Source organism: Mustela nivalis (assembly GCF_964662115.1).
Source record: "Mustela nivalis genome assembly, chromosome: 2".
NCBI classification, from domain to species: Eukaryota; Metazoa; Chordata; class Mammalia; order Carnivora; family Mustelidae; genus Mustela; species Mustela nivalis.
In genome coordinates, this window is record NC_139021.1 from 130,964,038 (window position 1) to 130,991,517 (window position 27,480).

General features: G+C 41.4%; 1 protein-coding gene across 1 annotated transcript; it reads left to right on the forward strand.

Annotated features, from left to right (window-relative positions):
- The first annotated feature begins 335 nt into the window (after window positions 1–335).
- DDX21 (DExD-box helicase 21) lies at window positions 336–27,158 on the forward strand. The gene is made up of 15 exons (XM_082714786.1): window positions 336–519; window positions 3,772–4,221; window positions 7,043–7,118; window positions 8,457–8,635; window positions 10,041–10,158; window positions 11,497–11,682; window positions 12,768–12,913; window positions 14,027–14,176; window positions 14,570–14,731; window positions 15,867–15,986; window positions 17,536–17,609; window positions 20,176–20,335; window positions 21,107–21,241; window positions 23,633–23,677; window positions 24,528–27,158. Exons 1-15 carry the CDS (start codon window positions 442–444, stop codon window positions 24,822–24,824), a joined length of 2,376 nt encoding a protein of 791 aa, XP_082570912.1. The 5' UTR covers window positions 336–441; the 3' UTR covers window positions 24,825–27,158.
- Window positions 27,159–27,480: the final 322 nt, after the last annotated feature.

The window sequence follows — 27,480 nt, forward strand, 5'->3', positions numbered from 1 at the left end:
TTGTGAGTCTGGGCGTCTCCTCTCAGTGTCATTTCCACACGGTGATCAAGAATACACACTTGCCGCGTCTGCGCGTGCAAGAGCTTGCAAACTCCAGCAATCTAACATAAAGCACTGAAGACCACCACGTAAAGCAACAGGTCATTTAACAGGCCAGGGCTAGCGAGAATCCGCTGTTGCCAGCCTTTGTGGTTCCTCCCAGTCCGAGCTTTCAAGTCCGGGGGGCGGTGAGCGGGGAATTCACCACCATCCCTCACCAGGCGGAGCAGCCACTACTCTTCGGGGACCACGTGGGCTCCAGCCACCCTGGGACTTTCTGCTTCCGCAGGAACTGCTTTGCTACCGGAAGTGACGCAGGTGGGCGCTCCAAACGGGTGGTACCGTCTCTTCCTCTCCACGCGGTGGACCTGACCGATCAGCCTCAATTGCTTTCGCTGAGCGATGCCGGGCAAACTCCTCAGTGACGCGGACTTGGACTCAGACACGGCCATGGAAAAAGTGGAGGTACCGCGAAAGCAGGTGAGAGGGTGCCACCGAGGGCCGCGGGACCCGGGACGCTGAGAGGAGCGGGGTACGGAAGCGGGGTGGGGTGCCGGCCTGGGAGCCCGTGGCGCGCACGCGGACCTGGCGCGTCCAGAGCCCAGCGTGGCGTCGACCGCCGGAGTGCCAGGGGGCCGTGCCCTCCGCGGGCGGGGGCCGAGCGAGCGGCCCCGGCGGTCTGGCGCTCCGCTGAGCGCCGCTCGCACGTGGTCCGGGAGTCTGAATGCCCAAAAGTCGGGCACTCAGATGTGCAGGCTCTGTGCAGCCTCGGTCCCCACGTTGCTGGCTCAGGAGGCCCTCACCTGATTCCGGGCGTGAGCGTGTGCGGAGGGAATTGCGGGTCAAGGTAGGGACTGAAGCTTTGGACTAGACATAGCCGCACTTCAGTTCCACCTGCACACGTGAGCGGCGTCTGCAGTGACGCTTGAGTAGTAGGGGAAGTACAGTGTTTTCCGGCCAGCAGCCTTTAGAACATGAAGTAGTCGCCTTAATGTCTACGGACCAGGTTTTCCGTGGAAATATAAAGATGTGTTGCTATGCCGAGTGTACACCGTATTTTTGATAGAGGTCGGCGGTGTGTAGTGGTCTTAAGTTACCTTGATCGCTGTCTACATCTTTACTGTTACTTCCTTAGTGATTCAACTTGTGACCAATTCTGTTCTGAGATAAGGTCTGTCAGTGAGAGCAAAGATTGTCCCTGAACTCCTATGGTGCATAACTTAGAATTCCCTTTCCTTGGCTGTGCATGGGTCTTTTTTTTTTTTTTTTAAAGATTTTATTTATATGTCAGAGAGAGGAGCGAGAGTGAGCACAGGCAGAGTGGCAGGCAGAGGCAGAGGGAGAAGCAGGCTACCTGCCCAAGCAAGGAGCCCGATGTGGGACTCGATCCCAAGACGCTGGGATCATGACCTGAACCGAAGGCAGCTGCTTAACCAACTGAGCCACCCAGGCGTCCCTGCATGGGTCTTTTTGATGGAGAGCTTTTACAACAGCAATATTTTGGCGTTGTAGGAAGCGGGGAAGCACAGACTTGTCCCCACAGGTGGAGAGGTCCTGGTTTACCTGCTCCTCTTCAGTGAGGATACTCAGTTGTGGAATGCTCAAGTGAAGAGGCACCTGGCCAAACTCCATTACATTCCAGAAGAGACCCCTGGGTTAGGGGTGAAAAAACTGAAGTCTTGTGGGGAGACCAGATTATTTTTCAAATGATTGAAAGATGATGATGTGGGAAAGAGTACCCTCATTAATGTTTTGAGAGCAGAAGTGGGGCCTGAAATTTTAGGGGGCAGATTTTAGCTAAATGTAATAATCATCATACTTCTGGGATTGGCCTTTCATCAAGATTTGAACAGAGGCTACAGCACCTGTCTACTTAGTTTCCGTAGTATTAAGTAATTAACTTTCAATAAGTTAATTATGTTAAGTTAATTATGAAAAGTCGGAAAAAGACATTTCAGGTAGGAGCTATCGTCCTGGGTTTGGTTTAGTTTGGAGGTTTCACCCATTCCATTTCCTTGTAATAATGCTTACCCTTCCCCCCTCTTTTTTTTTTTTTTTTTTTTTGAAATGTTCTTTTTTATTGACATATAATGTATCGTTTGTTTCAGGGGTACAAGCCTGTGGTTCCTCAGTCTTACACAATCCACAGTGCTTACCATAGCACATACCCTCCCCAGTGTCCAGCACCCAGCCACCCCTTCCCTCTCACCCCTCTCCCCTCCAGCAACCCTCAGTTTGTTTCCTGAGATTAAGAGTCTTTTATGGTTGTCTCCTTCTCTGGTTTCATCTTGTTTCATTTTTCCCTCCCTTCCCCTATAATTCTCTGTCTTTCTCAAATTTCTCATATCAATGAGAGCATATGATAATTGTCTTTCTCTGATTTTGCTTAGCATAATAGCCTCTAGTTCCATCCACATCATTGCAAATAGCAAGGTTTCATTTTTGATGGCTGCATAGTATTCCATTCTGTGTGTGTGTGTGTGTGTGTGTGTGTGTGTGTGTGTCTGTCTGTCTGTCTGTCTGTCTATCTCACATCTTCTTTATATCCATTTGTCCATTGATGGGCATCTAGGCTCTTTCCAAAGTTTGGCTATTATGGACATTGCTGCTATAAACATTGGGGTGCATGTGCCCCTTCGGATCACTATGAAATTATGTCCTTTTTGATATATTTAAAAAAAATTTTTTTCAGTGTTCCAAAATTCATTGTTTATGCACCACACCCAGTGCTCCATGCAATATGTGCCCTCCATAATACCTTCCACCAGGCTTACCCACCTCCCCTCCAAAACCCTCAGTTTGTTTCTCAGTCCATAGTCTCTCATGGTTTGTCTCCCCGCCTCCAATTTCCCCCAACTCACTTCTCTCCATCTCCCAAGGTCCTCCGTATTATTCCTTATGCTCCACAAGTAACTGAAACCATATGATAATTGACTCTGCTTGACTTATTTCACTCACATAATCTCTTCCATTTCCGTCCATGTTGATAACAAAAGTTAGGTGTTCATCCTTTCTGATGGAGGCATAATACTCCATTGTATTTATGGACCATATCTTCTTTATCCATTTGTGCATTAAAGGGCATCTTGGTTCTTTCCATAGTTTGGTGACTGGCCATTGCTGCTGTGAAGCCCTCCCCCCCCCCCCCACTTAAATTAGATACATCTCTTTTACACATGTATTGTGGAGTTTTATAGATTTTTGGTTCATAAAGTGTCTCTGTAAATTCATTTGCACTTGTCAGATAACCAAGACAGGTATTAATGGATCCCTGTTTACCTGTACAGGAATTCTAGCAGAGAAAGAAATGTGTTGTCCATCTGTGGATGTATATGGCCTTAATACTCTATTAGAAGTAAAATGTACTTGATCACTTTCTGTAGTCATAGATATGTAGTTTAGAGCCTTGAGGATCCCATGAGCCACCCCAAATCCCCTATGAAAGCTTGGCAACTTATTTAACCAACATGAATTGAATAGCTAACAAGAGGCATTCTTTTCTAAGCTGATAAAATCATTGATATACATGGTACTTATTTCCAGATAGCTAAGAAATGGTACTAAAAAGCAGTGTTTTGACTTAATTTCAAGGTGAAAGTACAGATGTTGAAAAATGCCCCCAAATTGTGTTCTTCATAATTATGTGATCTTGAAATAATACAGAATTGATGTATCCTACAAATGTATACATGCTTTGCTCAGTAATTTTATTTTCTTTATTAATTTTTTTAGAAAGGTAAAAAAGAGAAGCCAAAATCTAATAAGACTGAAGAGGCAACAGAAGTAAAGGAAGAAATTATTTCCCCCAAAGCTAAAAAAGTTAAAAAGAAAGCCGAGTCTAATGAGGTTGACTTGAGTTCTCCTAAATCCAAAAAGGCAAAAAAGAAAGAGGAGCCATCTCAGGATAACATGATTTCTCCTAAAACCAAAAGTGTGAAAAAACCAAAGGAGACTACCGAAAAGAAAGGTGTTTCTCCTAAAATCAAAAAGGCAGTAAAAAATGAAGAACCTTCTGAAGAAGAAATAGTTGCTCCTAAGCCCAAGAAGATGAAGAAAGAAAAGGAAATGAATGGAGAAATTAGAGAGAAAAGCCCCAAACTGAAGAATGGATTCCCTCATTCTGGACCCGTCTCCAACTCCAGTGAAACCCCAGGGGAAGAAAGTAACAGTGAAGTAGAGCAGGTAGGTTGTATTTTAGTGTGTAGAATGTATCTTTCATTATTGTTTCAGATAAGTAAGTAGGTAATTGCTACTGGTTTTATTTAAAAGTGGGAGAGGGAGGGGCGCCTGGGTGGCTCAGTGGGTTAAATAAAGCCTCTGCCTTCTGCTCAGGTCATGATCCCAGGGTCCTGGGATGGGCTTCCGGCTCTCTGCTCAGCAGGGAGCCTGCTTCCGCCCTCTCTCTCTGCCTGCATCTCTGCCTACTTGTGATCTCTGTCAAATAAATAAATAATATCTTAAAAAAAAAAAAAAAAGTGGGTGAGGAGTGCCTGGCTGTCTTAGTCAGTGGGGCATGCAACTCTTGATCTCCACTCCTTTTGGTTTTTGTTTTTTAAGGTTTTACTTATTTTTATTTTTGAGGGAGAGAGAGCGAGTGTGTGCTAGCAGCGGTGGGGAGGAGCAGAAGGAGAGGGAGAGAGAATCTCAACCACTTTAACCCATTTATAAATATTAAATATTTTTACGCTTTCATAATCCATCATATAAATGTTTAGAAATCACTTAATTCCGCTATTGGGCATTTAGATTTTTTACTTTCAAATTATGCCACAGTGACCACTTTGTCATAAATGTTTGTTCCTTATTTTCTGTGGATGGATGTGAAAGATGTGGCTGTGGAAAAGAGTTAATGACCTGTGCAGCAGTACGGTAGTCCCCCCTGATCTGACGTCTTGCTTTCCTGGGTTTCAGTTTCTTTTCTTTTTTCTTTTCTCTTCTTCCCTTTCCCTTTCCCTTTTTTTTCTTTTTGAAGATTTTATTTGTTAGAGAGAGAGAGATACAGAAAAAGCATGAGCGGGGTTGGGGGGTTGCAGAGGGAGAGAGAGAATCTCAAGCCAACTCTGTGCTGAGCACAGAGCGGAGGCAGGGCTCCATCTCCTGCGATCCATCCTGAGATCATGACCTGAGCTGAGATCAAGGACAGATGCTCAACCAACTGAGCTACCCAGGCGCCCGCTCTCCAGGATTTCCATTACTTCCTGTCACTGTGTTCAGGAGCAGATGGTTCTCTTCCTGACACACTGTCAGAAAAGGTTAATAGTGCCTGCCATGGCATGGTGATGCCTGTGTCATCCACCCCACTTCATCTCATCACTTAGGCATTTTATCAGCTCTCATCATCCCAAGAAGGGTGAATGTTGCACAGGAAGATACTTTGAGAGAAAGAGGGACCACAGTCACATAATTTTTATTATGGTATATTGTTATAATTGTTCTATTATTATGTTTCTAGTCTCTTACTGTGCCTAATTTATAAACTTATCATGGGTATGTATACGAGGACATATGAAGAAGCATATGAGAATTTGTTATCGGCTATCTTTCTATTAAAGAATGGCCAAAGGAAAAGATGTCCCAATTCATCCTTATTTGTTGCTTATATTTGCTGTCCTGTTAAAAACTAAGCAAATTTGGGCACCTGGGTGGCTCAGTGGGTTAAGCCGCTGCCTTCGGCTCAGGTCATGATCTCAGGGTCCTGGGATCGAGTCCCACATCGGGCTCTCTGCTCAGCAGGGAGCCTGCTTCCTTCTCTCTCTCTCTCTGCCTGCCTCTCAGTGTACTTGTAATTTCTCTCTGTCAAATAAATAAATAAAATCTTTAAAAAAAAAAAAAAAAAAACTAAGCAAATTTACCCTATTTTGAAAAAAACTCTGCCCCCAGTGTGGGGCTCAGATTCATGACCCTGAGATCAAAAGTCACATGCTCTATCAACTGACCCAGCCAGGAGCCCCTGACCAAGCTTAAAATAACTGAAATCAATCTGTTCCTGAAAATAGTAATCAGACTAGACATAATAGAAAAACGACTAAAATCTCTGAAACATTTGTAAAGCAAGCTGTTTATTTGTAAATAATCTATGGGTCAAAAAGGATGTAAAAATACAGAGATTTTAAAAATATGTATATATATATATTTTTTTTTTAAGATTTTATTTATTCATTTGACAGACAGAGATCACAAGTATGCAGAGAGGCAGGCAGAGAGAAAGGAGGAAGCAGGCTCCCTACTGAGCAGAAAGCCCGATGCAGGGCTCGATCCCAGGACCCTGGGATCATGACCTGAGCCGAAAGCAGAGGCTTTAACCCACTGAGCCACCCAGGTGCCCCTTAAAAATATTTTTTAAAGGATGTAAAAATACAGAGATTTTAAAAATATTTTTTAGTTATTTATTTGAGAGAGATAGAGGGGGAGAAAAAGAGAGAGAGCCCGGGTGAGCACCAGCAGGTGAGCTGCTGAGGGAGAGGGAGAAAGGGGAAAAACATGCTCCTGGCGGAGCAGGGAGCCCAACACAGGGCTCCACCCCAGGACCCCACATACATAATTGTTCTATTACTATTGTTGTTAGTCTCTTATTGTGCCTAATTTATACATTTATCATGGGTATGTATAGGAAAGAACATAGTATATATAAAGGTTCCATACTCCTCTGACATTTTCAGGGGTCTTAGAACAAATCCCCTGTGGATAAGGGGTTGGGGGATACTCTGTATTGTTGCTGTGGGTTGGCAACAGAATAGTTCTTGGTTGAGACTGAATCTGCCTTCACTAGCCACATGTAGTATATGTACAGTATGTATTTGCTACAGATTTTTTTTCCTTAGGGTTTTACAGATTATATTTCCTTTTCGGATCTTGATTTACCTACCAGAGTTTCTGTGCATTTTGGTTGACTTGCAGCAGATGTTTTAGAATTGGTTCTTTTGTTTCTTTCTCAGAAGGCTTCTCAGTGATTACCTGTAGGTGTGAAGTTACTGATTTCTTTCTGTGGCCCTTTCCTTGATAGGAAGTACCTGTGGAACAAAAAGAAGGAGCTTTCTCTAATTTTCCCATATCTGAACAGACTATTAAACTTCTCAAAGGTAATATTTTTGGGAATATTGTATAATTGTACCCCACTGTTTTTGTTGAGATAAAGGACAATATATGCAATCGTACAATGCAGTAGATCTGTATATACAGTGTAGGACTGTACTAATGATGGCTTTGCTGCCCCCCCTTTTTGTTTTGAGATTTTATTTATTTGGGAGAGCACTAGTGGAGGGGGAGGAATAGAGGGAGAGGGAGAAACGGATTCCCCACTGAGCAGGGAACCCGATAATGTGGGGCTCTGATGCAGACTCAGTTTCAGGACTCTGGGATCATCACCTGAGCCAAAGACAGATGCTTAACCAACTAAGCCACCAGGCTCCCCTCCTTACCGCCTCTTAAATAGGTGATTCAATTTTATTCAAACCAGTTTGTGTATTCAGAGATGTGAGGACAGGGGGTATAGCTCAGGGGTAGAGCATTTGACTGCAGAGATGTGAGGACTGATTGTACTGGTGCAAGTATATGGTTCCTGCCATGTTCATATTTTCTTTTTATCCTCTCCCACTTGGTGAGACATCTCTTCATGATACCAGCCTTGCCCAGCACTCAGCCTGGCAGTGTGCCCGTGACTGAGCTAGTCAGTCACAGACGCTTAAGTAGGTATTTCCTGAATCAGGTGTGGCATAGTCTGGACTGCAGAGTACCTGATCTGGGGGTTTCTCTTGACCTACGGATGAGATTCATGACAAGTGAACTAAACTCTTAAAATAATATTTACTCTAATTTGGTGCTTTAAAGTTTGTTGATACTCTTTAGTCCAGCAGATTCTTCACTACCAGAATGCGTTGGAACCTGACTTTGTAGATTTTTATTTTATTTTATTGATTTTTTTTTTAAGATTTTATTTACTTATTTGACAGAGATCACAAGAGAGGCAGAGAGGCAGGCAGAGAGAGAGAGGAGGAAGCAGGCTCCCCGCCGAGCAGAGAGCCCGATGTGGGGCTCTATCCCAGGACCCTGGGATCATGACCCAAGCCGAAGGCAGCGGCTTAACCACTGAGCCACACAGGCATCCCTGATTTTTTTTCTTTAAAGATTTTATTTTTTTGACAGAGACAGACACAGCAAGAGAGGGAACACAAGCAGGGTGAGAGGGAGAAGGAGAAGCAGGCTTCCCGTTGAGCAGAGAGCCCGATGGGGGGCTCGATCCCAGGACCCTGGCATCATGACCCAGGCCGAAGGCAGACACTTCATGACTGAGCCACCGAGATGCCCCTGACTTTGTAGATATTGAGCAGAAGGTAGAATTCCTTAATTCTGCAGGATCAGAAGCATGGCCGGGATTTTAAGAACTGCAGTGTCAGATAACATGGTTAATTTGTTCACAGCCCGTGGGGTGACCTTCCTGTTTCCTATACAAGCAAAGACATTTCACCATGTCTATAGTGGAAAAGACTTAATTGCACAGGCACGGACAGGAACTGGGAAGACATTCTCTTTTGCCATCCCTTTGGTTGAGAAGCTTCAGGGAGAACTGCAAGACCGGAAAAGAGGCCGTGCCCCTCAGGTAACTATTTTTAACATAGACCCCAGGCTCCATATCTGCACAGGAGAAAAACCTTTTAGGCATTGCTTTCATCATATATTATAGTTTTTTATTGGGTTCTCCTTAAAGTCTTTATTTTTATCTGTTACAGATTTTTATTTGAAGTTAAAGCAGTATTGTTCTTTTAAGATTGTTGGCCACAAACCCTATATATTTAAATACTATAATCTGCCCCATGGTTGTGATCACCTGTATTATTAATCCTCATTGTGTTCCCTTTAAACTATTAGATGTCCCTGGGGCTTACGGGTTTGCTCAGGTGTCTTTGACCATTTTTACCTAGATGGTGAAAGCAGTTTTAGTAGAGAGGCATGAGTAGAAGGAGGCATACTCAAAGAGGTGAAGAGGCCAAACTTCCTTGTCAGGATGGTACTTGTTGGGTTCATTTCTGGAGAACCTGGCATTTGGCAAACCTTAACCTCACTGAAATGCCTATGTGTTCCTCTTGGTTATGGGTTCGTGCACTTGACTTTCAGGTCCCGCCTCACTTGTTTACTGGCCTGCCACCCTTCATTCATTCATTGCTTATTTCTCTAAACAAATGAATTATTACAGCTTGGCACATAGTGGGTATTCAGTAAATACCTGTTGGATGAATTATCTGATGAATCTGTGAATATTCTGAAATCATACTTGTTTCATGCTGCTACCATACTTAAAGATCTGTAGTAGTTTCATATTGTGTGTCCTGTTGGGTCAAACTCAGACTGCTCTGGGATTCAAAGCTCCTCACCATTTTGCTCCTGCCTTAACTCGTCTTTGTTCTACTTTCAGTTTACTATAGTGTAAGGGTTCAGTCTGTTGGTTTTGGAGCCCAACTGTCTGATTTTAAGTCTAGGTTTTGCTTCTTAGCTTTTTGGTTCAAAATCTTTTGTGTGTTTATTGTAGGTACAGTTGTACAATACAATTGTAGGTGGGTCAGTAACTTGTGAGAATTAAGTGAGAATAATGCATAGTAAGCATTTAATAGAGCCTGAGATGGTAAAAGCTCAAAGAATAGTTAAGGTTGTTATCAGCAGTGTTACTCCTTGCTCAAGTGTTTTCTTTCCTGGAATGCTATTTAAGTAGTAGCAGCTCCAGAAAATTCCCCAGTCCCTTGGGCCTGCTCTGTGCAACCCTTCTGGAGCATGGCATGCTGGGGCCCTATGTCCCTTGAGGTTGGTAGGATCACAGACTTTTCTTCTGAGTGGATTTGTCAGGGACTGTATTACATTTATGATCCTTCCCCACACAAAGTACATTGCAAAGCATATAATAGATTTTTTAAAATACTTGGTAGGATGAGTTGAGCCTTCTGGTCAGTTCCAGATTTGTGAAGAACTACTGCATAGTACTTTGAATTCAATAATTAGGTTTTCCTTTCCAGGTGCTGGTTCTTGCACCCACGAGGGAGTTGGCAAATCAAGTAAGCAGAGACTTCAGTGACATCACAAGAAAGCTGGCAGTGGCTTGTTTTTATGGTGGAACTCCCTATGGAGGTCAGAGTAAGTAAATCCAAAAGTGAGGGAAGGAAAAATACCAACCTCGGTTGGATTTCTCAGACCTCGACATCTGGCTTTCCGTGGCTTAGTCATTTTTCTTTGTCATTGTTTAAAGATGGTCCAGAACACGGTCATACACGATGATGTGTCAAATCCCACATATAGATACTTGGATTTTTGTATTACTTACCTATGTTTATCTAAAGGCCATAAAGATCTGTTACTGAACCTAAGAGGATAGAGTCCATTTGGGCCCTTGGCACTAGAAAGTCACGATTCAGAGTTACTCTTTTTATCTGTCAAGGACGGTGAATCTGCCTCTTCTGGGGGTCTTTGTTTCTTTCTTGCTGCAGGTGGGCCTTCTTTCTTCTGGGCCCAGGGGCCAAATGTTGCAATGCAGGCTTCTATTGTAGGACTCCATTACTTAACCAATTCAAGACCTTGAAACTTCATTATGTAGAGCAGATAAATAATTTCAGGAAAGCACTTAAGGTATTAAAAATGTTGCAGTTGCCACGTAAAGCTCATGGTTTTTCTTCTCAGCTTTGGTTAAGTGAACTGGGCTTTGGCATCAGGAAAGTCTATGTTTGAATCTAGCCTCTGCTCACAGTGTAATTTTAAGTTCAAGGTGCTTGATTTTTCTGCACTTGCTCATGTGAAAAAACAAGGTTACTAAACTCATCCGGTAATGGTGTTGAGAGGTTGAATTAGCTAATGTATATAGAGTACCCAGTGTACCCCCTGGACTGTAAGGACAATTCAACAAAAAGCTGCGTCATTATCCTCTCACCTATAATGACAGTATAATGATATATATAATGATATATATAATAATGATATGTAATGTTATAATATATTAATATATAATTAATATAAATACACACACACATACACACACACATATATATAATGATATAATGATACTGGACTCCATTTTCCTGAACATCTCTAGACCTTCTGGAAATACTTGCCCTTCTGCCTGGTCTCATTCTCTCCATACCTGCTTACCTTATATAAAGTTCTTTAAGATCCTCGTTCTCCCTTTGTTTGTGAAACCTTGGCACTTTCCACCACCAGGGAAGTAATTTCTTTCCTGGTGCTTCCATCCTGCACCCCGTCTTTTTCTATTATGTCACACAATTCACTGGACTGTCACTTCTTACCTCTTCCCCCTAGATTATCTTGAGTTTCTCCTTGAGTATCTTTATCTTTGATACTTAGCATATTACCTTGTGTTTTTGGTTAATAAGTATTTTAGAATAAAAATGTATTTAACTGGTACCCCGGACTAATAAAAGGACTTAAAAACCCAGCATGTTTTATCATTGATGTTCTTTATAGTTGAACGCATGCGGAATGGGATTGATATCCTGGTTGGGACCCCAGGTCGAATCAAAGACCACCTACAGAATGGCAAGCTGGATCTCACCAAACTTAAGCATGTTGTCCTGGATGAAGTTGACCAGATGCTGGATATGGGGTTTGCTGATCAAGTGGAAGAGATTTTAAGTGTGGCATACAAGAAAGGTAAGCTCCAAATTCAGGGAGCTGCTGGAAGGGCTTAGAGGAAGAACGGTGATTAAGCAGGCTTCTAAATGTTAAATGAAACCTTAAGTTGGGGAGTGACTTATTTTATTTAGGAAAACTTAAAGTTTTAAAAAATCATGATTTATGACATATCTATAATGGGGACAATTTGGGAAAGTAAGAGAAGAAAAATTTCATATCTGCTAGTTGGTGTGCTTTGCTTTTGGTTTCTTTATTCCTGACTTTGTACTATCGTACATATGTGTGTATGTTAATTTTAATCTTACTGTGCATATAAAAATTTGGCATTAACACTCTCATGAAGAGGTTGTGCCATGATTTAATTCCATGTATATATTTTAATTTTGAGAGGATACAGATAATTCTGCTTACAGGTGTTTTTATGCATGTAGCATCCTTCACATCTCAGTATTTGGAATTTGTTCTTTAGGATAGGTGTCCAGTAATGGAATTACTGAGTTTAAAGGTATAAATAGTTCGTGCTTCTCAATGTACATGGTTAATTTGCTCTCCAAAGGATTCTTATCTACTTAAACCACCATTGTAAATATATGAAAATGCAGTATTATTCAAAGAGCAAACTAAAAAAAAGGGGGGGGTGTAGAGGAGCTTTTTAGTACCTGACCTTAAAGAATGAATAGGCCGAAACTCTAAAGACTGAGGAGCTGCTAGAGAGTATAGATGAGTATAGAATCTATTCTGGTGTTTATTGTAGGATGTTTGCTTAGTGATCTAAACTGGATGGTTACTGGGTTTGATGAACAGGTGTTTTCCAGTTATATCTCATAATAGACAGATTTCCCTCATTGTGCATGAAGGCCAATGGTCAGGAAGCAAAATTACTCTAAAGTACCTTTGGTGTTTCAAGTCTCCTTCACATCAATGACTTGGGCAGTATTTCTTTGCCCATTAGGACTCTCTGTGTCTTTCATTTTTATGTCCTCAGTGCTTGGTGTGGCCTCCCATGGTCGCTCTAGCGTGTTGATGGACTCTGGAAGAACTGGGTGAGGTGGAATATGGGTAGGCTGATTCGGGTTATTCATACTGACTTTTTCCCTCCAAAGATTCAGAAGACAATCCCCAAACATTGCTTTTTTCTGCCACTTGCCCTCATTGGGTATATAATGTTGCTAAGAAATACATGAAATCTACATACGAACAGGTGGACCTGATTGGTAAAAAGACCCAGAAAACGGCAATAACTGTGGAGGTGAGTGATTCATTCAGTTGCTAGAGTTAGTAATAAACTGTATGTCATGTTTTCCCTATGTGATGGTATTAGGACTGGCAAATATACACTGGTTTCCAGATAAATACTAAATCCACGTGAAGAGCCAAGTAAAGATCTGTTTCTGTTTGAGTTGTATGTGGTATGTGTGTTTTCTAAATTTCATAATCTGATAGTCTGCCTTAAGAATCTTTTGGAATCTGTATCTGTCTGAATTATGTAAATAAAAAGAAATTACACCTAGAACTTAAACACTCTGAGGGCAGCAGAGAAATCTAATACTTTGTGTTAAAGGATCCATAGCATAGAATTCCTTTCATCCAAGTAAAAGACAGACCTACAGGCTAACAGACTAATCACATTTTTAAGTGGAGAAAAGGAAAAAACATTCAGAAATTTTTCTCTTGCCAGTTACTTGGTTTCCTGTAGGAATCAAGGGAATGATGTTTCTTTTTCTTCATTTTCCTAGTTAGTTCAGAAAATGGAGGAACCAGGAGCTCCTTGGTGTCTCAGTCCATTGAGTACCCAACTCTTTGATCTTAGGGTCATGGGTTCAGGCCCTGTGCTGGGCTCTGTGTTAGGCATGGAGCCTACTTAAAAGAGAAAGAGAAACGAAGGAAGTAAGGAAGGGAAGGAGGGAGGGAAAAGAAAGGAAATAGAGAAACCAGAGAAAGGGAAAAAACTCTCTGCTTTTTCTTTTCTCTAAGATTTATTTGTTAGAGTGAGTGAGTTTGGGGGCAGAGTGGGGGAAAGAGAAGGAGAGAGACTTCATGCTGTGGGCTGAGCCCAGTGTGGAGTTCGATCTCACAACCCTGAGATCATGAACTGAGCCAAAACCAAGAGAGAGACTCTTAAAGCTTTGAGTCCCACCCCCCCTTTTAAAAAGACTGACTTTAGAGAGAGAGAAAGAGAGAGAGACGGCTCTCTGCTTCAGTGGTTTGTGTGTGCTTGTGTGTGTTGTCCCTGCATGGTGGTGGCAGTGGTCTGCTCTAGTTAGGCTTAAACAATTGCTTCTAGCCCCAGTAGCATTGAGCGGGTGATTTCAGGGTCCAGGTAGGCGTCACTAAATAACATCTTTTTTCCCTCTCTCATAAGCATCTGGCTATTAAGTGCCACTGGACTCAAAGGGCAGCAGTTATTGGGGACGTGATCCGAGTATATAGTGGTTTTCAGGGGCGCACTATCATCTTCTGTGAAACCAAGAAAGAAGCCCAGGAGTTGTCACAGAATGTGGCCATAAAGCAGGTTGGTTCTTCCCCTCCCTTTCCTTTAGGGAGGAAGCCTCTTTCAACTGATAGGCCCTGTTTACATGTTAGAGCTCACCTGATCAGTCGGTCTCCTCACAGGTGAGGAAAGGGTGGCTCACACCCAAGGCTACATGGGCAAAGTAGGTTTGATCACTCTTGTCTGGGGTCCTTCATCTAGTAAGTATGGCTGCACATTGATTTAATGACCATGGAGTGGGAAAAAAATTTGAGGTTTGTCCATGTCAGGGACATGTTTTTCCCTTTGCTATATTTTCAGTGGAAGTATCACCAAAATACAAATATCAAATATCTTTACAGGCCTGATGTGTGATGCTAATAGGTCCTGTATTGTTGCTTCTGGTGTTCTTAGGCCAGTTTCTTTCTTTGGCAGGATGCCCAGTCATTACATGGAGATATTCCTCAGAAGCAGAGAGAAATCACTTTGAAAGGCTTTAGAAATGGTGATTTTGGAGTTCTGGTTGCAACCAACGTTGCCGCTCGCGGGTTAGACATCCCTGAGGTTGATCTGGTTGTACAGAGTTCTCCACCAAAGGTAAGTGTTCTGTACTACAATTTTACTGTGTTTTGGGGTACTAAAACAAAGAGGAGGCTGTATCACTTACTTTCATGTGGTGAGTGATAGCTGTCTCTTGAGTGCTGGGATGCTACAGTGATTTTCAGAACCAGTCTCTTCTGAGGTCCTTCCCTCAGAACTGACTGTTGAGTGGAAGCATGGCCAGTGGCTACAGGTTGGAAAGATGGTTGCTGGTTGGAGGGAGTTTTGGTAGGCTCACGTAGTGAGTGTTTGAGTGGACTTTGAAGATGGGTAGGGCTTAGGCAGGGTGGGGATAGGATAAACTCATGAGCTAGAGGATAGCGAAAGGAAAGAAAGGCCTGTAGTTAATAGTCTCTGTGGTTAGAACTGGTTGGCTTTGTGGGTGATGGGAACTCTGAGGGAAGGCCCTGAAGCTTGAGTTACGTGGTGAGGACAGTGCTTCGTGTTGATAAATGTTGGTCTGAAGGAGCCTGTTCTGTTCCTGTCACTTCCAACATGAGGATCCCCATAAATTGGCAGATTCCTCAAGATTAAAAGGTTGTTTACAATGATAAAGAAAAGTAACCTAATTACTCTGGAGGCTCCAATTCTTACAAAGGCAGTGCAATGGGTTTGTGACACACATGCTGTTTAAAGGAGCCTCTCCAGCTGTGCTGTCCGGTACGATGGCCACAGCCACGTTAGCGGTCAGGCTCTGGGAATTGTCGGAATTGACGTGTGCTTGAGGTAGAAAGTACACGTTGGGCTTTTTTTATGTTTTAAACTTTCTATTATGTACACTGGATTTTGAGGACTTAAAAAAATGTAAAATATCTTAGTGATAAGCTGTTTCCTCTAGATAGCATGCTGAGGTGATACAACTTGGAGATACATTAAGTTATTGATTGAAACTTCTAGCGGGTTACTAGAAAATTGAAGATTGAAATGACATGTGTGATTCTGTAGCACAGTACTATGTAGATGCCTTTTGAAGATTTGCCCATAGGTTAGGGACCACTGCTACAGAGATTTTAAAAATTGTGACAATTTTTACTTTAGCAATGCTGGGGAACCACCATACTTGCCTCTTCATAGACCACTCAGGTCTTTGTCTTTTTTTGTTCAGTATCACTCATGTATTTTACTTCAATAGGACGTGGAGTCCTACATTCATCGTTCTGGGAGGACAGGAAGAGCTGGAAGGACAGGGATTTGCATCTGCTTTTATCAGCACAAGGAAGAATATCAGTTAGCACAAGTGGAGCAAAAAGCGGTAAAACTATTTTCTTAGCCTTCTTTCAGCAAATGTCGAATTGAATTCTAAAGTCAATCTTTAATTGTTTTAATTCAGTTTACATTAACTTTAAATTGTATGTATTTCTAGCATGTGTCATAACTGAAAACTTATAGGTGCAATTGTTGTTGTTGTTTTTTTTCTTTTTAAAGATTTTATTTATTTATTTGAGAGAGAGTGAGAAATTGCACTAGGGTAGGAGGGGCAGGCAGAGGGAGAGGCAGACTCCCATGCAGGACTCGATCCCAGGACCCCAGGATCAGGACCTGAGCCAAAGGCAGTCACTTAACCAGCTGAGCCACCCAAGCGCATGCATGTTGTTTTTTATACACTGTCCTACAATATAAAGCACATTTTGAAACAGGTTTGCATTAGAAAACAGTGGTTTTGTTTTCTCATATTTACAATTACATGGGCTATTTTTATGTTTGAAGGCAGTTTTCAGACAATGATAACATGCACACACCCCAGGTAGTTTAAATGCAGATTAAGGGGTTATAGGAATTGCTTAAAAACCAAAAGGATAGGGACACTTGAGTGGCTCATTCTGTTAAGTCCTGGACTCAGGATTTCGGCTCAGGTCACGATCTCTGGGTCCTGGGAGTAAGTCTGGTGTTGGGCTCAGTGGTGAGTCTGCTTCAGGATTCTCCCTCCCTCTCCCTTTACCCCTTTGCCCTCCTATCAAATAAATAAATAAATCTTTAAAACAAAAACAAAAAAACCCAAAAGGATAAATTTAAAATGGGAGAGAGGAGACTGGTTTTTCTGACAGATTAAGCTCTCCTCTTCCCCTTGAGCTGACTGTACTTGGTGACTTGCTAAAGGAGCAGGAGGCTGTCACTTAACTTTGCAGAAGGCAGGCAAGCATTCCCCGGCCAGGGTGATTGTGGTTAAATTAACATCAGGGATAAGCATATGCCTTAAGAATGATGTGATGAGATCGCATTTGCCTCTGGTGTTTTTCCCTCAAACCCATAATCTCAGTCTAAGCATGCAAAAAACCAGAGACAGCCTCACAGTGAGGGACAACATTTTTCAAAATACCTGACCAGCAGTCCTTAAGATCAGCACTCCTTAAAACTGTCACAGGGCATGAAAAATAAGAAAAGGCCGAAACTACCACAGATCAGTGGAGACTGAGCACACATGATACCTGATGTTGTGGTGTCACTGGAACAGAAAAAGGACATTAATAGGAAAGCTAGTGATATATGAATGAACTCTGGAATTCAGTTAATAGCGAGGTGGCCGTGTTGGTTTCTTAGCTATGACAAATGTACTGTAGTAGTAATAATAGGGAGACTCTGTGCGTAGTGTACAGGAACTCAGTGGAGTAATACCTTTGCAACTCTTCTATAAATCTAAAACTGTTCTAAGATAAAAAAGTTTATCTTTTTGTTTTTTTAAAGTTTATCTTTTAAATGTGTAATAAGTATGTTTGGTAATATTAAAAAATTGGGGGATTTAATCTCAATGGAAACAGTTGATGGCCAGATTGTGTATTAAACTATGGCTCATTTTCTTGTAGGGAATTAAATTTAAGCGAATAGGGGTTCCTTCTGCAACAGAGATAATAAAAGCTTCCAGCAAAGATGCCATCAGGTACGTTTCCCACTACTGCCGTGGTCTATGGTCGGACTTACTCTATTTATTGCCTGACTTTGTGCAGTAATGAGATTCAGTCTTTTGGATTTTATTTTATTTATTTCTCAAAATTATTTACAATCTACTTGTTATACAAATACTCACACTGTGCTGAAGTAAAATTCTATAAAATAAAAATCCTAACTTGTACTCATCCCTACCCAGTCCTGTCCACCAGAGGAAACCACTACTGATAGTTGGGTTTGTCTGGGCATTTTAAGGAAGTGTACATTAGATACGGCGTGGGTGCTTCCCATGTGGAGGGAGAGTTTAGGGCCAGAGATTATATTCCACGTCGTCATTGTTCTAGTCCCCCATGGTAGGAACGAGTCGATTATTTTTTTTAGGTATCGCTGGTTGGTGAAGATTAGATTAACTAGCAGTGTTTGTCATTGGCATTGGGGGCAAGAGAACTATTTGGTGAGATTGTGCTACGAGTTGAAGGATAGTTGTTTAGCATCTCTGGCTGTATAGTATATTCTGGAGGGGGTGTGTGGGCTTGGTATTATGAAAACCAGAAGGTGCTGACTATATTCCAGTGTTTCCAACTGGTGACCTACATTCCCTGCTTAAGAACCACTGAGTCTGAGCATCACTTTTCAACTATTTTCCATAACTATTATAAATATGTGTAATGCTTATCTTAAAAAATAGGGGGAGGGGCACCTGGGTGGCTCGGTCCGTTAAGCAGCACACTCTTCTTTTAATTTTTATTTTATTTTTTCAGTTTTCCACGATTCATTGTTTATGCACCACACCCAGTGTTCCATGCAATTCATGCCCTCCTTAATACCCACCACCAGGCTCACCCATCCCCCACATTCCTTCCAAAACCCTGTTTTTTTCTCAGAGTCGTGCAGTCTCTCATGGTTCATCTTCCCCTTTGATTCCCCTTCACTTTTCCTTTCCTTCTCTTAATGTCCTCCGAGTTACTCCTTATGCTCCACAAGTAAGTGAAACCGTATGATAATTGACTTTCTCTGCTTGACTTATTTCACTCAGCATAATTTCCTCCAGTCCTGTCCATGTTGATGCAAAAGATGGGTGTTCATCCTTTCTGATGGAGGCGTACTATTCCATTGTATATGCAGACTGTATCTTCTTTATCCATTTGTCTGTTGAAGGGCACCTTGGCTCTTTCCACAGTTTGGCGACTTGTGGCCATTGCTGCTATGAACACTGGGATACAGATGGCCCTTCTTTTCACTACATCTGTATCTTTGGGGTAAATGCCCAGTGGTGCAGTTGCAGGGTCATCGGGTAGCTCTGTTTTTAATTTCTTAAGGGATCTCCACACTGTTTTTCAAGGTGGCTGCACCAACTTAGATCCCACCAACAGTGTAAGAGGGTTCCCCTTTCTCCATATCCTCTCTTAATCTCTGCTTGGGTGTTGATCTCAGGGTCATGAGTTCAGGCCCTGCATTGGGCTCTGCATTGGGTATAGAAATGGGGGAGTTTATGATTAAAGGAAATGCTAGACATTGGCATATTAATTAATAGCTCAAGAAAGGTCTCCAAAGGAGAATAATATAACTCAGTAATTTTCAAGTTTATTTTCACATGGCCTATTTATTTATTTAGTTAAAAATATTTTATTTATTTATTTTGACAGAGAGAGGAGACACAGCCACAGAGGGAACACAAGCAGGGGGAGTGGGAGAGGTAGAAGCAGACTCCCCACTGAGCAGGAAGCCCAATGTGGGACTTGATCCCAGGACTCTGGGATCTTGACCCAAGCTGAAGGCAGATGCTTAATAACTGAGCCACCCAGGCGTCCCTCACATGGCCTATTTAAATAATTCTGTAGAGAGGGTTCCTTGTACACTAGATAAGGAAATTTGGGGTTAGGTGGCCAGGAAGGAGAAAAGAGACAAATGCCAAGAGATGTCGTGTAGAGGGGCAGCCCTTCCAAAAGAGGCTGCCTCATGTGGCCTTGTTTATCCTTGTCCTGGATGACCTCCTTTGAAGATGTGACATTTATTATCACCAAGATAATAGTGACTCTCTAACAAATGTGTATTCTCATAAAAAGTTCATATCATTTTTAATGTGATTTGGAAGTCTTTTTTCCTTTTATTTCAGAATGAAAATAGCTGTAGTGTTTTCTGATTCTAAAAGGAATACGTGCTTATTGTAAGAAATGTTCAACATTTATTTAAAAACACTCTTAGTGGCAGCATGGACTTACTTCTGTTGTATCTGTTCCATGGTTTATTTAATCAGTCCGTATCGATGCACATTTTATGCTCTGTATTACAATTAACACTGGTGAACATCCTATTCTCTTATTTTCTTGGGATGAAACTTTGTTTTTTGATAGTAAAGTCAGATTAGACATAATCAAAGGAGTGGATTTATTTGTACAGAAATGTGATGATTCTGTCTGTACCTCGCATCAAAATGACGTGTTAGAGAGCTGAAAGATTTGAAAGTTACTGGTTTATCTTGAAATGCTGTTGCCTTGAAAATGCAATCTGTCCACTTCTGTCCTTTCTCTTAACAAATACACTCAATCACACCATAGGCTTTTGGATTCTGTGCCTCCCACTGCCATCAGTCACTTCAAGCAATCAGCAGAGAAACTGATAGAGGAGAAGGGAGCTGTGGAAGCCTTGGCAGCAGCTCTGGCCCATATTTCAGGAGCCACATCGGTAGACCAGCGCTCTCTGATCAACTCAGACGCAGTAAGACTTCCTGTCAAACTCTGACCCTTGGTATTTTAAGTGTGAGCAGGGTTTGAATGGGTTCAGTTAGACATTTCAGTTTTAGCTTTTGTATGAAGATAGATGTATGTAAACAAATCCCATAAAGATAGAAAGTAGATTCGTAGTTTTCAGTGTCTCAGTTAAAGGGAATGACATTGAGTGTGGATGGGCATGTGGTTTCTTTTTGGGGTAATGAAATATTTTGGAATTCTAGATAGTGATAATGGTTGAAACCTTGTGAATATACTAAAAATCCCTGAACTGTATACTTCAAAATGGTGAATGTTATGGTATGTGGATTACATGTCAGTGTTTTTAATCCTGAAAGAAAACCGTATAAACACATAAATGCATATGATACATTTAGTCAATCTCCCTAGAAACTTAGAAAGATAAATGATTTTTTCCTTAAATGAAATTTTTGAGATAATTTTAAGTTTACGTGTAGTTTTAAGAGATAACAGAGAGAGGAGATCTCTTTTACACTTTGCCTAGTTTCCCCCTCATAGTAACATCTTGCAAAGCTATAATATCACAGCTGGGTTGGTACTAACATTGACACAATGCATCCATTTTATTGTGATTTCCCCAGTTTTACTGGTACTAATTTGTGTGTATGTGTCGGTGGAGGGGAGGTATAGGCTTTTAGGAATAACTTATCTGGAAATATTTTAGAAACATGAGGGTAATTTTTTTTATCAGTTAGGTTTGTTTTTTGAGACTGATTTTTGTTCTCCTTTCTTCTGTAAGGGCTTTGTGACCATGATCTTACGATGCTCAATTGAAATGCCAAACATTAGTTATGCTTGGAAAGAGCTTAAAGAGCAGCTGAGTGAGGATATTGATTCCAAAGTGAAAGGAATGGTTTTTCTCAAAGGAAAGCAGGTAAGGAACGTTGGGTTCTCTGTTGTGACTTTGCTTCGGTTCAGTAGCTTAATGTGGTTGATAAAGCACTGAATGGAGGCTTCTCCCTGTTCTGTGAGGGTGCTGCATCTTTCTGCTGTCTAGATAGTCTTCTCTGGGCATGTCATCCATGACCTTCAGTTGCCACTAAGTCACTGACAGCTACCCCTTCTGTATCTCTACCCTGACCTCTGCACGGCGTGCCGGACATGAATATCCAGCTGCTTCCGTGATGATTTCTACCCAGCAGGGGTTATTGGGCAACTGAAAGTTATTCAAAATCGAATGCAATGCAGAATCTTTAATTCAAAGCTGAAATTTAAAATCTTGCTTTCCGAACCTGATGTTCTTTCTTTCGAGTCCTGCTCTCAGTTAGTGGTATGCATAAGCACAGCAGTTCCCAAACATTTTGGTATCCTGACCCCTTTATGTGCTTAATAAATGTTGGGGATGCCAAAAAGCTTTTGTTTTTGTGGGTTATATCTGTTAATGTTTACAGTATCAGAAATTAAAACTGGAGCTCTAAAACCTAAACCTGAATCCGTAGGGCATGCCTTTATTGAGCTAAATCTTACCTTGCTTTGCTTGCTTTCTGACTGAGAGCCTCAAGAACACTCTGATGTACTCATGGGCAAAAACAATATTCTAGTTATCGTGGTACTCCAGTGAGTGCCTGGTGTTAAATACTTAGTAACTATATGAAGGGGTGCCTGGCTGGCTCAGTTGGTAAAGCATGCGATTCTTGATCTTAGGGTCGTTAGTTCAAGCCCCACTTTGGGTGTAGATATAATAAATAAATAAACTTAAAAAAATAGATGAATGAAGAATCCCACTAATTGCAAAATCTATCAGTATCTCATGTTACCTGGGGTTATAATTGGATAGAAATGAGGTGTTCCTCACAAAATATTTTAACTAAAGGCAACCAGCTGGGAGGAGTGCCTGTGACATGCAGGGTAGTTCAGTTACATTTGTGAAAACCAAGAAATAGGATCTCCTTAATTGGAGGGGATGGTACTGCTACTGTCCTATAAAGTGTTTTAACTTTTTTTTTTCTTTTCTTTTTAAGATTTTTTTGGCGGGGGAGGGGGAAGAAGTGGCACCTGGGTGGCTCAAGTCAGTTAAGAGTCTGCATTTGGCCACAGGTCATGATCCTGGAGTCCCAGGATTGAGACCCACGTCAGGCTCCCTACTCAGTAGGGGGTCACTTCTCCCTCTGCCCTTCACCCTGCTTATGGTCTCTCTCTCAAATAAAATTTTTTATTTTTTGAGAGAGAGCATGAGTTGGGGGAGAGGAAGAGGGAGAAGGAGACTCCCCACTGAGCAGGGAGCCAGATGTGGGACTTGATCTCGGGACCGCAGGATCATGGGCTGAGCCAAAGGCAGACACCTGACTGACTGAGCCACCCAGATGCCCCTAATTTTTTTAAAAAACTTTTTTAGGGGTGCCTGGGTGGCTCAGTGGGTTAAAGTCTCTGCCTTCAGCTCAGGTCATGATTTCAGGGTCCTGGGATCAAGCCCCGCATTGGGCTCTCTGCTCAGCGGGGAGCCTGCTTCCTCCTCTCTCTCTACCTGCTTCTCTGCCTACTGATCTCCGTCTCTCAAATAAATAAATAAATAATCTTTAAAAAATAAAAAAAATAAAAAAAATTTTTATAGCAGGATGAATTGTGAAAAACTAGAAAAGTAACAATAGAAGATAATTATTTGGGGGCTCCTGGGTAGCTTAGTCGGTTAAGTATCCAGCTCTTGGTTTCAGCTTTGATCATGATCTCAGGGTCATGAGATCAAGCCCCACACTGGGCTCAGAGCTGGGTGTAGAGCCTGCTTAAGATTCTCTCTCTCCTTCACCCATTCCCCCCTCCCTCCCTTTCTCTTAAAAAAAATCATTTATTTTTCTACTTTTAGTAGGTCATCCTAAAGATACTTTCTTATGGAAGGCAGAGTATTTTAATGTAGACCATTGGTTTTGGAGCCATACTGACCAGATTTTTAAAACCCGCTCTGCTTATGAGCTGGGGACCTTTGATAAGTCAGCCTTTCCAAACCTCTGTTTCCTCAGCTCTAAAACGTAGCTAATAGCTGCTTGAGGAATTAGCAAAGTGTGATAGCCAAGAATGATTTCTGGTCAGTTCTGAGTCATTTTGAGTCCTTTTTTGAGGATATTTGAGTCCCAGATATCCTTGGGTTTTTGCTGTTGTGCCTTTGGGAGGTATAATTTATTGGTCTTATTCTAAAGTTTATCAAAAATTAATACTGCGAGTCTTTGTTTCTGATTTTTAATGTTAATACCTGGTTTTTTGGAATATCACTTAATGTACATATCCAGTTCTGGTGAAAGGCTGGGTTAACTTGCATTTGTTTGATTTTTAGGGTGTTTGCTTTGATGTCCCTACTGCAGCAGTAACAGAAATACAGGTATTCTTATCTCTTGGATTTTGAATATTTAAATTGTAAAATGTTCATTACTGGGGTGCCTGGGTGGTTCTCTTGACTTGGGCTTGGGTCATGATCTTGGGGTCCTGGGCTTGAGCCTGTGTAAGGCTCTGAGCTCAGAGTCTGCTTGGGATTCTTTCCCTTCCCCCCTCCCCTTGGTCATGTTCTTTCTCAAAAGAAAAAGAGGGAGAGAAAGAAAAAGAGGGAGAGAGGGAGGGAAGGAAGATCTTTTTTAGAAAATGTGTTCATTGCTGAAAATACAGAATAATGGAAAGAGAAACAATAGCTCTAGTCCCTTTTCTAAAAGACAATTAAAATTCATGAATTTTAGTATTTTTTCTCCTAGCCTTTGTACTCTGATAGTTTTCTTATTCAGCCTGCCTATTTTCCTTCTTTCCTTTCTGGTGCACAACATCTAGCTTTTTTTCCCTGTGTTGTATGGGGTTTACATAGACATTTTTTAAATTCCTAGATCTTCATTCAGTACTGCTGTGAGAAATGGGTTTATATGTAGTTTATTTGCATGTTTTACTCTCTTATTGATAGCTGTGGATACCCGGGAGTAATTGAATTGAATAAATGATACAGTGATGAAGGTACCTCTCATAGGGAAACTCTTTTACACTGCCAGGACTGGCTTTCAGGCCATGAAGGTGGTATTTTTTCTAACCAGTGACCTTTTAAATACTTAGGTTATCAGTCAGGTTTTTCTTTAGAGAAAAAGCAAAAAAAAAAAAGGGTTTTCTGGTTTTTTTTTTTCTTTTTTCTTTTTTTTTTTTTTTAATAACTGAATTCAGTAAAAGCAGGTAAAAAGACAACCGTCTCTCTGCAGGAAAAATGGCATGATTCACGGCGCTGGCAGCTCTCAGTGGCCACAGAACAGCCAGAGCTGGAAGGACCACGGGAAGGATATCGAAGCTTCCGAGGGCAGCGAGAAGGCAGTCGAGGGTTCCGGGGACAGCGGGAAGGCAGTCGCTTTAGAGGACAGCGAGAAGGAAACAGAAACTTCAGGGGACAGCGGGAAGGAAATCGAGGCTTCAGAGGACAGCGATCAGGAGGTGGCAACAAAAGTAACAGATCCCAAAACAAGGGCCAGAAGCGGAGTTTCAGTAAAGCATTCGGACAGTAATTTGAAGTAGAGGATTTATGCAGCAACATGGAACTGAACATTCATTTTCCTACAGGGTGAAAAGCACATGGGTTTCCTTCCTGACCACTTGCCTTGTCCCCATCTCTCCCAGAGAGACAAGCTTTGTGGAAATTATTTCATCTGATGATAATCACTTATAATGATTGCAACTTCTGTATCAGGTTTCTTTTTTGAAAACGTGTATGAATTCATTACATTTTTATTCTGATACATTGTCTCTAGATTATAAGATAAAAATCAAGCATGTGTTGGCCCATATTTTTAAGTTGACCTTCCCTATACTTAAATGGTGTCCTTCCCTGGATACCTGTGGGGAAGGCTGCAGTCTCTGGAAAGGGGCTGTTCGCAGTCTAGCCTTGGCTCTGTAATTGGCATTCCTCAGCCCTCTGCCTGCCAGTGACTCAGTGTTCCTGTAGCCTGTCTTCAGAAAATTAGTCCTGAGCCATGTTTAGAGGCAAGGTTTCAAACTTCGCTGGTAAGTAATGCATTTTATGGCAGCACATGCTCTAAGTTTGGAGGATGGTGATACATTTGATGGGAGACATATAGGTTAGCCATCCTTATGTATGTTTTGATACATTTTTAACTTAATGTAAGGTGTGATTCATGCTTTGGTGAATTCTTCACAGCTTTTATCTATTTACATATATATATATATATATATATATATATATATATATATATATATAAAATATTTTAATAAAAAGCAAGTGTCTTTAAGGAATTCCAACTGTACTAAGAAGGCTCCAGAACTTTCTTTGTAAGTAAAGAGGCTGAATAATATAGGCACTAGATGACAAGGTACTCCACTTCCTATTGGAAGCTTAACATTATTTACCGAGAAGGAATTAAGGGAGTGGGGGGCAGAGATTTGTATCGCTGACAAGAGTCAGGAAACCACCGAAAATGTTTTTCACCTGTGAGATGGAAACCTACATCTCTGAGAGCAAAGAGAGGAGCAAGTGAAGACACATGATAAAGCATTCTTTTCCTGTTAAAAATAGCAGGTTATTAACGTTTCTAGAGATTAACTTCTAATGGGTAAACAGGGTTCTAGGTAGAATGACCCAGTGTGGTTTCTCAGAGGCCTAGTTCCTATAACCACTGTATAGGACCTGTTTCTGTAAGACTGCTATTCCATTGAAAGGTTTGAGCCGCTTGGAGACTTCCTTTTAGGACAATCTCTATATGGTTATTTTAAGTTGTTGCTTTGAGGGAACTGAAGAATTTAATACAGCCACTTGCCATGTAACTCCGAGTTCTCAAATACTACTTCCTCCAAACTTCTGCACAGTGCAGGAGCTCAAGAATGGCATTGTTTTCTTGCCTTAATTCCTAGAAATTCTGTACTGAGAATCTCAGGGAATAAGCTGATAGGAGAAGTTAAAATACATGGCTGGTCCTGTTTTCATTTGATTACATTTGAACAATTGAAATCTTTTTAAGCCCTGGTTTCTCTCCCTGGATCGGGTTTTTTTAAACCTAACTCTAACTCTATGTGACCTTTGCAGTAACGCATTCAATAGCCAGCTCAGCTCTCTGATGCTTGAGGTGGCGTGTCCTTACTCGGGACTTCAGTTTTGTCCCTCGGTCCTGGGATGTTTCTCTGTTTTCAGAAATTCTCTTGGCTTTATTTTCTTGATCAACTTGTCCATTTTACCACTTTTTCCTCCCACTCCTCATGGCTTCCTATCAAGCCACAAGGATTCAGGAGAAGTTGATGACTGACCACTCCCATGCTTTGTAGATGATAATTTATTAGATTCCAGTTTTGCTCAAGTACTGAGAATATTTTAATAACAACCAAAATATTTCAGTTTGGATAGGAATGGATACCTTATCAAGGAGATAAGGTATGGTACCTGTCTTTTAGGAAGGAGCAGTTAAAACCTTGATGTAGATTATGGATTAGCCTACAGAAAAATATTCAGGCAGAAATCGAGAGGAAGGGGAAGATTCATGAGAATTTCATTTCATACAAAGAATACATGGATGTTTCATTAAGTGAAGCTTAACTTTCTCCTGGATCCTGGAATCCACACCATACTTATAAATCTATAATCCCACTATTACTTGATTTTAATGGGCTTGTTAGGCTAGCCTGGGAAGTGCGGTTTTTACTATTTTCTACAAAGAAAATATTTTCCAATGTATCAAACTCAATGAACTTTTAAAATCCGATCCATTTTTACATTGGAGCTATCTGTGCAACAGTTTCTTTACAATTGTACATAAAATGCTTTTTCTGTAAAATTGAGTTAATGTATAAAATACTGCTTTATGCCAGAATAAAGATATTAGTATTTCCTAGTATGCTTTTGGTGGCTTTTTTCCTAAAATTGAGACTTTTGTGAAAGAAAATTTTTTTAATGACTTTATTTATTTATTTGACAGACAAAGAGACAGAGAGGGAACACAAGCACTGGGAGTGGGGAAGGGAGAAGCAGGCCTCCCACTGAGCAGGGAGCCCGATACAGGACTCAATTCCAGGACCCTGGGAACATGACATGAGCTGAAGGCAGATGCTTAATGACTGAGCCACCCAGGTGCCCCTGACATTCTTAAGGGTAATTAAATTATGAGTGTAAAAATCCAAACAGGAGAAAAAGTTAATAGTCACTACATATCTAACCTT